We start from the raw sequence: 14,189 nt of genomic DNA, 5'->3' as shown, positions 1-14,189 counted from the left end.
CATGATTCAAGAAAGGACAGAGTTATACTATAGGCTACTAACGAAAATCCAAGCATGAAAATCTAAATGCCCAAGGCATAACTGGCTTATGATAATACCACATATTAAGTATTCACAGTTCTTTTCTATATATACATTGGAAGTGTACGTTTCTAGGAAATCTTTAAGTAAATGGCACATGGCTGAATAAAATCAAAAAAGCTTTTAAAAATTCTACACTTAGTATCATCGACTATGAAAATTATCTTACCATTAAAATATCCTTAAGGGAATGTAGTAATTTTAAAATTATTATCCACAGTAGACTAATAATAGGAGAATAAATTATGTAAATAGATAAGTTCTTCTTATAAAGCTGATCAATATGGTGCTCTATGGATTTATACAATTTTATACACGGAACACTGTGCTGCATAGTTTACACAGTCATTATATTTTTCTGATGTTTCTGAATCCTGAGGCAGATTTAGCATTGTATGAAGATACAATTATTTTTCACACTGAAACCACAGAGGAATACTGAAGTTTCTAGATGGCATTATTTTTAATTGCACTACTTTAAGGTGGTTGGACACACCCTAGATACAAGTTAAATAAAATAAGAAGTATTTGAATTCTTTGTACTTTGAGCTCTTCACAGGAAAAGTGTTCCACAAATTCAAGTTGTTATTTGGGGGGCAAGGAAAACATATAATTCCCAAACCAAAAAAAAAAAAAATTTAATCCTAGTTTTTAAGATAGCTCCTAATATCCAAGACAGGATATAGGACATGAGATACTGGCATTTGACTATTCAAATTTATAAAGGATTACAGTACTTTGAAGAAGTACAAAGAAATACTTTTAAAAATACAGGTATATAAATTAATGAAACTGGTATTTAAAAGATTTAATACAAGGAAAAAAGTATTGTATAGTGGTACCAATTCTCAATACAAATTATTAAGCATAGTTTATATAATTCCAAAAGTTATTGACATTATTGCTCGATACCACAGTTGTATAGAACAAGTTCTTGACACACATTAAAACTTGTATAATTTCTGGTTCATAAAAACAAAAATTTACATATAGGTCATTCACAAATTTAAAAGTTTAAAAATGCATAGAGATATGCACAACAAAAAGGAGAAAAAAATATGTATGCGGGTATATGTATATTTAAAAGAAACAAGCTAATCTGATTTAACATATGTGTCACACTCTCAATCAAAACAAGTATACCTAACTGTACTGAAAGTGAACTAGTGGATAAAAACAGTACTAAATGCATCCTCCATTTCTTATTAACAATCGGTTCTAAATATCAATGGGATATTAAATACCAGCTTACTTTTAGTTTTAGAACTTTTACTTTCTTTCAAAAACTTTTCAGAAACATATATCCATTCTATAATTGTGATAGATTGGAAGAAATATTTTCCTCAGAAATTGTGTAAAGGAATACTTCCACTCTTTTGTAAATAAGATTTGATAAACAATAAAAGTAACCCAAGTAAGGCCATTATTATCATCTTGATCAAAAATATACACAGATTGTGATGCTACTATATTTTGTGATCCTGAGTTCTAGTAACCACTAGATACATGCATACCATTCACTGATTTGTCTATTCTAATAAACATTTAATCCTGTCTTACTACCTTTGAAGACAGTAATACTCTTAAAACTTTTTGATAGGTCTTCATAATGTTACAGATTATCTGCCATAAACAGAGCATTAGAAATTGTATGAGAAAGGATATGTTAGGTTCCAAAAGGTTATTAAAGAAAACTTACTATTTTAAAATAATGACAATATCAAATTTTAAAAGAAAGAAAAAATGATACAAAAAGTGTGCTTGCTGGAATAGGTAACTTGAGCCTTACAAAGGTGTTTTTCTCTGTTAAGGAATTTATAAATAAAGGACTGTGTGTACCTTGGTGACAAAATAAAAAAGGCTGGCCACTTTTTATGCTAAGTTCAAATGTATTTTTTTGATAATACAAAAAAGTAATCCTTGAAAATCAGAATACATAACAGAAAAGAGCACAATAACTTAAGTATTAAACATCTATATGAAATAACTGTTGCAAAGATTGACAAAAATGCACACTTAGAACATGCGGTTATTTAAAAACAAACAAACAAACAAACAAACAAAACACCACACGATTCTGTAGAACCAATGTTATGTCACCACCAGGAGAGCACCAAGCAAGGCACCATTGGAAAGACAACATACTTGGAAAGTCTCTATAAATAAAGTAAATGCTAATCTGGTCGAAAAATCGGTGTCTTTGGTAAAAATTCTATGAGGATGACCTGTAAAAGGAGAAGAAAAAGTTTTTAAAAGATTTAAACAAAATTTTTTCTTAAAACTTCAATTATATGCTATCGCAATTTTTTTGAAAATCCATTCACATTTTAAAACTGCAACTTTGCATTACTAAAACAGATCTTTATCTGATAATGCAGAGCTCCATCACTGAGAATTTTTCTATTTCTGGACCTTTACCAAATACATGAAATACCTCGGCTCTATGAAAAGGAAGACAAATAAGCAAGTAAAATCACCAAAGTCTGAGAAGGGTGATATAGATAGTGCCCCTGACACACTGGAGGAGCAAACATGCATACATGCATGCTCCCCTGCGCTCATGAGAAAAGGGGCTAGTATGCATTTAGAACTAACTGTATACCAGGTGTTCCATACTACATTGGGTCTCTTTAAACCCAACAACTTTTCTATGAGGTAAGTATTATAATCCCTGTTTTACAGATGAGGAAACTGATGATCCAGAGAAGTTGTATCACAATTGATTGTGGACTCACTGTTTGAATAAAAGATTGTCTTTAACTCCAAAGACTTGCCCTTTCTACCACCCTACGTGACTGCAGCTCACCCAACATTTTTCTTCAGACTTTCTCCTTTTTAATCAACCCAATTACACGAATCTTCTCTAAGTTCTAGAGTTGCTCTCATTTTACTCTACCAGAATATGTAATCTTCAGATAAAAGGTCCTTTATCTCCTAATTTTTTAAAAAGTCCATTTCTTCTTAGGTTAGCAAAATTACAGGCCAAAATTTGTTCCAAAAGGCCTTTTAATAGGAAACTAAAGGAAAACCAATGAAAACAAAATATGGTAACACAGAGTTACACAAGGTGACCAAAGCTAGTTTTTCCAAATTTGAATTTTCTTAAATTACAATCAACTCTTTCTTTTGCCCCAAATTTGTATGAAATAGATGGTGATTTAAAAATTATTTGATATTAAAAGTTTCTAAGTCTTCTCGCCTAACGCCGCCAACATGGTGTTCAGGCGCTTCGTGGAGGTTGGCCGGGTGGCCTACGTCTCCTTTGGACCTCATGCCAGAAAATTGGTCGCGATTGTAGATGTTATTGATCAGAACAGGGCTTTGGTCGATGGACCTTGCACTCAAGTGAGGAGACAGGCCATGCCTTTCAAGTGCATGCAGCTCACTGATTTCATCCTCAAGTTTCCACACAGTGCCCGCCAGAAGTATGTCCGACAAGCGTGGCAGAAGGCAGACATCAATACAAAATGGGCAGCCACACGATGGGCCAAAAAGATTGAAGCCAGAGAAAGGAAAGCCAAGATGACAGATTTTGATCGTTTTAAAGTTATGAAGGCAAAGAAAATGAGGAACAGAATAATCAAGAATGAAGTTAAGAAGCTTCAAAAGGCAGCTCTCCTGAAAGCTTCTCCCAAAAAAGCACCTGGTACTAAGGGTACTGCTGCTGCTGCTGCTGCTGCTAAAGTTCCAGCAAAAAAGATGACCACCGCGAGTAAAAAGGCTCCAGCCCAGAAGGTTCCTGCCCAGAAAGCCACTGGCCAGAAGGCTGTGCCTGCTCCAAAAGCTCAGAAGGGTCAAAAAGCTCCAGCCCAGAAAGCACCTGCTCCAAAGGCATCTGGCAAGAGAGCGTAAGTGGCAATCAAAAAAAGTAATAAAGGTTCTTTTTGACATGTTGGCAAATGTATTTAAGCCTTTGGATTTAAAGCCTGTTGAGACTGGAGTTAGGAGGCAGATTGATAGTAGGATTACAATAAACATTAAATAATCAGTTCCTTAAAAAAAAAAAAAAAAAAAAAAAGTTTCTAAGTCTAGTGACTCATCGTTCTTTTTCAGAAACTGTGTCTTGCTTGATATGACCTCTAGATTTCAATACTTCTACAGATTAGCTGTCTGGGCCAGGAATCTTCATTTTCACTTTTCAGTTCTCCTGGGTTTTGATCTGCCTCAATAAAGAAGACACACTTCTATACCTGGCTCAAAAATATTCCTGTCTTACTCTAGGTATCCTGCACTAAGCCTTAGCTGTCACATTTGCCACTCTCCTGACCTGTGATTTGCCTACAAAATATTCACTAGCTCCCTGTTAAAATATTTTCTCCCAACTAGCTTCTTCATTTGGGCTACATTTCCCTATCTATAAAACAAAGGCATCGAACTAGATGACAAGATTCTTTGCAGCTTTAAAATTTGACAATTAAATGTTTAAACTACTTAAGAGTCAGCATTAAACAAATTCTTTTGTATTTCAAATATGTCCTCAATCAGTCTTTATAATTTTAGTCCCCAGTTGTGGGCATACCCACACTTTACAATATATACTATTAATACATAACATAAAATAAAGGCTATCTTTGCCTACATTTGAACTATTAGTTTTTAAATAATACATCCTACAAATTTTTCCTTCAGAAGCCACTTGTCTCATTTATTCTAAATCATCTGTCTCTACCATATCTGAACAAAGAAAAGTTAGCACCAAGGTGGTGTGTGTGTATATATATATATATATATTTTTAGTATTTCCAATGTTCAAATTTAATCAAAGATAATTATTTTCTTTTAACAAAATGAAATTTCTTTAAGTTAAAGAAAAGTTGAGGGAAAGAGGGACAAATGGTTAAAAGGGCCCAAATTCATTAGATAAAATGAATTTTATTTGCTAGTTTAACTTTTAAAATTCATTTTAATGAATTTTTTAAGCTACATTATTCTCACTTTCAACTATCAAAAATATATATATACTCTAAGAAAATCTAGCAAAACACATTTTTCCCCAGCATGCATATATATATATATATATATATATATATATTTTTTTTTTTTTTTTTTTTTTTTTTTTTAAAAGAGAGGCAGGTATTGCTATGTTATCCAGACTGTCTTTGTACTCCTGGACTCAAGTGATCCTGCTGCCTCAGCCTCCCCAGCTAGACTATTGGCATGCCCACTACACCCAGCTTTTTCCTAGCAATTTAAATATTTATTTTATCTTTACTACTCTTCTGGATATCTTCTATGATGGAGTGAAAATAATATAATGGCTTTAGTAGAAGTGTTTAATTATCTAAAAATTCAAGGAAACTTATTTTACAAACAAAGCATATAGTTCAGAATGTTTTGGAAGCTTAAATTACTTTATGAATAAATTATAGTCATACAGTTCTATCTGGAAATCATAGCATTGGGACAACTTTTATGTTTTCCTTTCCAAAGTAAATTTAGAAATGCACAAAAAATTAATAACTTAGTTTTAAGCTTAGTGTTTGTGTTACAAATGTAGTAACTTTTTTTTCACCAAATTCTTTACATCTCCTATCCATCCTTCTCCCCAAAATATGTACATAAACCCTCTTACTATCTAAGATGAAAATACAAGACTAGTATTCTCACCTCAAAATGGGTTACTCAAATGTGTTACGATTATAAAGAAGTATCAGGTGTCTTTCTCATCATCATAAATTAACATGTTGACATAATAAAGATAAAATCTACATTATTTGGTTCATTGAATAAAGCTAGTCTAAGACATTTTAAAAATATTTTTTATGTTCAAGGCTAGAAATGGGATTTGACTGTGTGATAATGAAAGAACAGGAAAATGCTAACAGAGAAAAATGATTTTATGATAATTTACAACAAAACACTCTTTTAATCAATATTTTACACATACACACACACACATCTATGATGGCTATATTGTTTTAAAGAATAGGCAAAATTCCTCAGAAATGTTATAACAGATACTTCACAAAGGCTCTGAGTTTTACTTTCAACAATTAATTTTTCCTTAGATCTTTTTCTTCTAAAGTAACAACCTGGCCATATTTAAAGTACAGTACTCAAGCTCAAAAGAAAATTAAAATTCTTAATTTTCTAGAATATTCTGAAATTTTCAAAAGGAGAAAAACTGCTCAAGTAAATCATGGAGTCAGTAAATTAAATCCCATGCTGAGTAAGTACAAAATTCATTGTATATATATGCCAAATTAGATATTTTTTAACAAGTAAACACAAGATGATCAACATCTCATTTCCTGCTTACTTTTAATTTTTACAAAGCGATATTCTAATAACACTTTAAAACAGATTCTTTAAAGGGCACTGAGGTACGGACAGTTAAAATCTATAAAGGCTAAAGGTTTCTTAAGCTCCAATGGCTTGGCTGAAAGGTTTTCTTCCATACTTGGAAACTTGATTAGCATTATATAAAAAAGCCATATCTGACTTGCTGCGTAACCAAAGTTGTGGTTATTCTTTATACAGCATCTAAAATTTCACACTCCATCAACACATGTTCAGCCTATTTTATCTTGGCAATTAATTTATTATTTTTCAGAACACAGTGAAGCCTTGTTTTCAAGTCATTCATAACTTTATAAATCAGTCTTGCACATGAAACCATGCATCTGTGAACCGTAGAAAATCCTTGCACTCAGGAGATTAAGCTCCTGACACCTTTGCTGATTAATAATCATGGAAAGAATAAGATCAGAAGCAAAATAAATGATCATTTAATAGAGAAACTCACAAAACAGCCCTTTAACTTACATATTCCATCATGTTATTCGTTTCACATTTCCTTTTGCTCAGTCTCCAATGCAAGCACAGCTAGACAAGTAGGAGAGTAAAAGAAGAAAAATGAGCTCTATTTTATTGCAGCACACAGACTAACCCATTTGTCCACCTTTCATATTTTTAGTTCAACAAAAGCATCTGTTTCCATACTGTGCAATTCAGACCCCAACAGTACGAAGCTGCTCCCTGTGGTACTCACCTTGTGGTATAACCTATTGTTTTCCCATTCTAATAACTTCTCAATCGATCTTCGTGTCTGGAAGACAAATGAGAAAAAAGTTTACTCTTGACTGGTTTTAGAAAACTTTGTTTTGCAGCTGCTTTTTCTGTGAAAAGGGAAGAGGTGTAAGACAGTGACTGAGTATAGTGTGGTGTGCATCACTATCCATTTTCTAAGCACTAAATGGTAACCTGAACACAAAGAGTTCTCTTTCTTTAAAAAGATATGGCTTTATTTCTATCATATGAATCTTTTTTTACTAGCCTCTGATTTAAAACTATCAAGGTTTAAAAGCTAATGTCATCTGCCAAATAAAATTAAATCCCCACTTTTTTCAAAAATATGTTTCCAATACTTAAATAGTAACAGAAGCTCCTTAATACATATTTTACAACAAAAGTAAATATTAGTTAACAAAATGCAAATGGCCTTTCAGTAAGTTCCAAAACAAAAAATTGGAAGTTAATATTAAATCAATGAATTATAAAATCAAACTAATTTTCACACCATGCTTAAAATAATGCCCATATTTAAAAGACAGCTTACTGATTATTCTACCAATAGATTTTTTTGAAGAGTCAAAATTTTATTTAAACCAACATAAAAGTGCCATCTGATAGTAAAATCAAACTCTTAATTCAATATTACTGTTTCAGGAATCAACTGAGAATTTACTTCAGTTGACTGATGCAAGCAAGATACGCTATGCTGCAAGAAATGTTTCCTGCTTGGGAGTATGGATAAAAGAAGATAATTCATGGTGCCAGGTGTTAGGATGAGACTGACACAGCTGCAGGTGCAAAAATGACAGTGTTGCCACCAGGATCAACTGCAACTTGGTTCAGCTGCACTTTTCTTGCAAAGGAAAGAAAAAAACATCTTACCACTATTAATGTGGTATAAGGAAGTACTAGTAATCAAATATGAAAATGTGCATGTCAAGCAAGGATTAGCTAGGTGCAAAACTGTTAGGATCAAGCTGGGTTTGAACAGTTTAATGTTACATAATAAAATTTTAACATGTATTTAAAATATCTACTTTAAATAGTTACTTTACCTTTTAGCATATTAAACATGCTAAAGACACACCAAAGTCACATAGGTGCCAATTATAATTCATAACTACCAATGAATTACGACTACTGCCTTACGTTTTCCAAGCTTATGTCACAAAACTCAGAAAATCAGCTACTTCTCTGGGTAATCATATGCCAATGACTAATTTATTATTACATTACTTTTTTTTGAAGAGTCTTTTTGGCAAGAATTTTAAAGAAAAAAATGTGCCCTTGTTAACAATGATCAGCAGACCTCACTTGTTTCTTTGTAAAGATAGCCTTTTAGAGGCAGCTCTCCTTTTAAATGAAAATAGGGCAGCAGTTATGGTCACACTTTTTGTTAATTTAGTTGCCAGTCAGCCCCAAATCAAAAGAAAATAAGGCTGCAGAGTGTAATTAACATTCAGTTCGGTCGTTTTGTCCCTTGTCTAGCCCCCAAGCTTTGTTAAAATTGCCATCTGAATGCTGAAGGCTGTAGGGAAATCGATTTGATTCTAATCGCACCATGAAAAGAACATGATCTAACTGCTTTCAGCCCTCCGTAAATCTGTACTAGGTCTTTAGCACAATGCAACTTCCAATTTAAAAAGCACTGAATGTCTCGTCAATGACTTTGTGAAGAAAAAAGAACAAGGAGCAGACATAAAAATTCCAATAGTTGTTTAAGCATTAAAGTTCATTTGCATCACAGCGAACCTGAAAAGGGCTGACCTCTCAAACCGCCTCTCAGGTCTATGAAGTTGTAGCCTTGACAAGCTCACATTGACAGAGCTCATTGACTCTGAAAGGCTACTCTATCAATGGTGAAAAATGGCAATAGGTTCTACTCTGAGCAGGCATCTGCCTGCCCACCCGCTGCTAAACCAATGGCAAAACCGATTCAAAACCTGAATCTACCTTGTAATCTTTCTTTCTAGGGCCTTTTAATAATAGATTAAGATTACTATACAATTTGAGGTTTTACTTTTACTGATGATTTTGGGGGTTGGTGGATGATGAAAGAACTAGAGTGGAACAAGCTTTCCAAGTCCATTGTCTTATATTAATGTATAAAATAGTACCCAGAAGCTTAACACTACATTCTGCAAATACTTATTACTTAAAGAAAAAAATGTAGTTACCACCATCATTTCATCAGAAATTTAAACCCATGCTATAATAAGGATAGATTTCATTATGATATATAGACACATTCATACACACAATTTTAAAACTTAAAAATATTTACTTTAACTTAAATCAACTACTAGTATTTGAATAAAAGATAATTATAAAGTATAAATCTTAAATTCCAAAATATTTATGTAGGAATTCTCAATTTCTTCTTTGCCTATAATTAGGAGTTTAATGATAGGGCTTGGTATAATAATTGTATCTTACAATATTTAAGAATTCTAAAACAAATAAGCCCTGATATGCCACATTCTGAATAAGCATATAAATATAAAATATTGCTACACACTTCACAGTCTGAAGTAAAAGCTGTGAATTAGCACCATCTAATCTTGCTATAAGACTTCTTTCCTGCTTGACAGGTGAAAAAAAAAAAAGCACTTGCACGTGCAGCTTAATTAATCATTGAACTTGACATCTCAATGATTTACAGTGAGGAGCAGGTGAGAACATACAAAACCAGAAAGGAACCCTTGATTTGAGTGGAACACTTCTAGCACACTAAGGTGACAAGTATATAGATTCTAGCAGTCATTTAAAAAAAAGAAACTGTGCCAAAAATTATTTGTTAGTAACAACAAAAGCTCAAATTAAATAGAAAAAAAAAAAGGTTTAGCTACTGAGAATGTTTAATACTATGCAATTATTTTTAGTTAAGAAAACCAAAATATAGTTTCAAGATTAAATACAATACCAATTTGGCAGATACTTAAAAAAAATGACACTTCAGCATTTATAAAAGCTACTTAAAAGCTTTTAAACATGAAAAGAAATCACTTTATAAATGTAGTCATCCAGATAAAAGTTAAAGAGTTTATGTCCACAAGGATGTCAGGTAGCTATTTCTAATGAAATATAAGATTCAATAGTGTCAAACTCTACAATTGCTAACTGTGGGCAAGCAAACCTAATCATATAACAACCTGTCCTTGGTTTTTAAATATTTATTTCAACTCCAAATTCAAAACAAGCTGAAGCAAATTAACACGCATCAGAAAAAAATAATATGTATGGGATCTATCAACATGAAACAAAGTACCAAAAAAACACCATCTTTCAGTATTCCGGGCCAGTTTCTAAAAAAATAAGTCATTTTTAATTTTCTTACGAGAATTTAGTGCTTGTGAAAAGCACCAGACCGATAGTCATGGGAACTAAAAATCTATTTAGCTGAAAGAACAGGGGAAAGGGCAGTGCAGGCTTTAGTGCAAGCTTCCCTACAGTGGGCCTTAATCCTTTTCACTGTTCACACCCTGGGGGTGAGGGGACAGGTTAGGTTCTTTACCAATGGAATTCTCAGTCTTTCTGCAAAAGATGATCAACAAGAAACGTAATTTTATGATGTATTCTTATGTCTAATTAAAAGGACCAAGACCACCAACTCACAACATGCAGGCAAAACAACTTTTTTGTGTGAATGGCATCATGTTACTAACCTGGTCTGGAAGTAGACAGCTCCAAGCATCTGGATCCCACCCATCTCCCTCAGCTCACTTTAAATGACCCTTTTTTTTTTTTTTTTTTTTTTTAAAAAAAAAAACCCTTTCTTCATTTCCACACCTTAGTGGTTATATTTTTCTCATTGGTGAACTAGTTTTAATACAGCCATTCAGCTTTGTGAAAGTAAAAATTAACAAGAGATTTAAAAAATATCGTTTCAATTACTAAACAGGTATTAAACAGACTTAAGTTGAGCAACAAGTAGTAGAAACATAAGAATAGAAATTTTGGCTTCTACTTATATTGCCTTTGGTCCCTTTTAGATCTTTAGCAGAACTGTGAAAATAAGGAAAAACATGAAAACTGAAAGAGAACTAAAAGGGCCTCAGTAATTCATAAAATGGCTAATAAGGTAATGATTAATCAACAATATTAGATAAGACATACCCATATAAGACATATCTTCCAAAGAAGCATCTAAAGTAAGCTTATAACAGCAAAACACACATATACCTAGACAAACTCAATTACTGCAATAGAAAACTAAGATTTCCTGAAAATTCAAATTTGAGTTAGTAGGTTCTTCTGTAATTTTTCCTAAATACTGTAACTTTCTTAGGAATAAATTATTAATATTATTCCCTATAAACAAATTAAATGCCATTAGACATAAATGTCTTCCAGCACAGCAAAGAACCATTCAGAAAATCTTTAGGGTATTAATCTCCTACTTTGCCACCACTATTACTTAAGAGTTTCCTAATTCCCAATGACTCATTTATTCACAATCAATTGTTTAAACACATGGTTTTACAAAGAAGTGATTTTCTAGACATTACTAATAAAACCAATGGAAATCTCATGAATTTTAGAGTACTAAGAGCCAAAGAAAAAAAAGTTAAGTGTAGAAACTGTAACAAAGTTTCTCTTAATATTTCCCAATAAAATAGTATTATCAGTCATTAGAACAAAAAGATGCTATGATATGCTAACAAAATATATAGAATATCTCACTAACAACGATTTATAAAAGTTCATCTATTTTAAACCTATAATTAAAATGTATTTGAATTGGATTTATTCATACCATCACAAAATGGGAAAGAAAAATTTCAGATGTTCAATTCCCTACTTAAAACAAATTTTAAACTCCTGAATCTATAATGCATTAATTAACCTTTAAAATAATGCTTTCAATGTATTCATAATCTTGTTTTTAACTTACATTTTTCAAATAAGAATGCTATTCATCTTTAGACATCTGTGTAAACTGAATTTGTTAAGTAAAACAACGTTTTTAGCTGTAAGTTATTAGGAAGAAACCATATATAATTTAAAATGAATTATTTTAACATAGGAGAACTTAAGAAGAAATTATATTATTCGCTTCTGTTCATTCTGGATTAATTTGAAATTTTATATTCCAGTGATGTACAGAAAACTGGATAATCATATCACAATATTATACGTGAAAAACCTGGATTCACCAAAAACAAAAAAACTAGAATATGATTTCTCAAAAGGATTTTTAAACAAATTCCCTTCCTGTACATTAAAGGACCTTTTACAATTTTAATATGAACATTAACTTTTACATAATCTAGATATATTAAAACACCCACTGAAGTATCATATACTATTTACTAAAAGTAATATTTTTAGATGGAAATACACTAAAAAAAAAAATTGCTAACATTTTGTGAATCAAAAATAACCTCTTAGTACTGAGCAGTGACTTAATAGGTGCTAATCTTAAATAGAATTTCATCAAGTTTACAATCTAGGCTAGTGAGAGAATATTATCTTGTTTAGGTTATACTGGCTATGAATTATGAAAGATGGGGATTCTCTCTCTCCAGAAAAAAAGAAACATGTACACAAACATGCACAATTCAAAGGGTGTTTGTTATCTACTAACTCTGAGTAATATTTCAGAAAGTACTAACATTTTAAAAAACTAAAATTAAGTTTTGAGGTCCCCATCTGACCCACCTTCTGCCTGACCTATTTCCACTAGGCAATCTTCCCACTTGGTCTCAAAGGGTTTTTTTGCTTTCAATAATCTAGTCAAATAAAAATGCGCTTGGGTTGGGGCAGGGTGCAGGAATGGTCTCCTTGAATTTGGGCAGCAAATATGTTGCCACTATTGTTTAAAAAAAATTATCCAAAAAATTAAAAAATAAAAAAGTTTCAACTGATCACAGAATATTAGAAAAACCGTTCATAAGACAAAGGAATTTCACTAAGCAAATAAAATAAAAAGTACGGCTATCAGGAATTTTAAAAAATATATGTAATTACAAAAGGAAGAATCAGTGCTTAGTGTCAGGCCTCTAAGCCCAAGCTAAGCCATCATATCCCCTGTGACCTGCATGTATACATCCAGATGGCCAAAGGCAACTGAAGATCCACAAAAAAAGTGAAAACGGCCTTAACTATGACATTCCATCATTGTGATTTGTTTCTGCCCCACCTTAACTGATCCACCTTAACTGATCAATGTACTTTGTAATCTCCCCCACCCTTAAGAAGGTTCTTTGTAATTCTACCCACCCTTGAGAATGTACTTTGTAAGATCCACCCCCTGCCCCCAAAACATTGATCCTAACTCCACTGCCTATCCCAAAACCTGTAAGAACTAATGATAATCCGACCATCCTCTGCTGACTCTCTTTTCAGACTCAGCCCGCCTGCACCCAGGTGAAATAAACAGCCTTGTTGCTCACACAAAGCCTGTTTGGTGGTCTCTTCACAAGGATGCGTGTGACATTTGGTGCCGAAGACCCGGGTCAGAGGTACTCCTTTGGGACACCAGTCCCCTGTCCTCACCCTCACTCCATGAGGAGATCCACCTACGACCTCAGGTTCTCAGACCAACCAGCCCAAGGAACATCTCACCAATTTCAAATCGGGTAAGCGGTCTTTTCACTCTCTTCTCCAGCCTCTCTCTGTACCCTTCAATCTCCCTGTCCAATTCCAGTTCTTTTTCCTCTCTAGTAGAGACAAAAGATACACATTTTATCTGTGAACCCAAAACTCTGGCGCCAGTCACGCACTTGGGAAGACAGCCTTCCCTTGGTGTTTAATCATTGCGGAGACTCTTGCCTGATTCTTCACCCACATTTCATTGGAGTCTGATCACCACGGGGACGCCTGCCTTGGTCATTCACCCACATTCCCTTGGTGGCAAGTCAACTGCGGGGACGCCAGCTTTGGCTGCTCACCCAAATTGCAGCCAAGGGCTGCTCCCTACCTCCCTTCTCCGTGTCTCTACCTTCTCTTACCTCCTTCACTATGGACAACCTTCCGCCCTCCATTCCCCCTTCTTCTCCCTTAGCCTGTGTTCTTAAGAACTTAAAACCTCTTCAACTCACACCTGACCTAGAACCTAAACGCCTTATTTTCTTCTGCAATACCACTTGACC

General features: G+C 33.3%; 1 protein-coding gene and 1 pseudogene across 2 annotated transcripts in view; one reads left to right on the top strand and one right to left on the bottom strand.

Annotated features, from left to right (window-relative positions):
* Window positions 1-1,957: 1,957 nt before the first annotated feature.
* Window positions 1,958-14,189, bottom strand: part of CHIC2 (cysteine rich hydrophobic domain 2) — a 49,004-nt gene continuing 36,772 nt past the window's right edge. The window contains 3 exon segments of the mRNA NM_001257545.1: window positions 1,958-2,306; window positions 6,847-6,906; window positions 7,073-7,129. Coding sequence (NP_001244474.1) covers window positions 2,256-2,306; window positions 6,847-6,906; window positions 7,073-7,129 — 168 coding nt within the window. The 3' untranslated portion in view covers window positions 1,958-2,255.
* Window positions 3,273-3,985, top strand: LOC697476 (large ribosomal subunit protein eL14 pseudogene; annotated as a pseudogene). Its single transcript, XR_001444849.3, has one exon. The product of XR_001444849.3 is annotated as a large ribosomal subunit protein eL14 pseudogene (transcript).

The sequence above is a fragment of the Macaca mulatta genome, chromosome 5, assembly GCF_049350105.2.
Source record: "Macaca mulatta isolate MMU2019108-1 chromosome 5, T2T-MMU8v2.0, whole genome shotgun sequence".
Classification (NCBI taxonomy): domain Eukaryota; kingdom Metazoa; phylum Chordata; class Mammalia; order Primates; family Cercopithecidae; genus Macaca; species Macaca mulatta.
The sequence above is the reverse complement of the archived record's forward strand: the minus strand, read 5'-3'. Positions and strand labels throughout refer to the sequence as shown.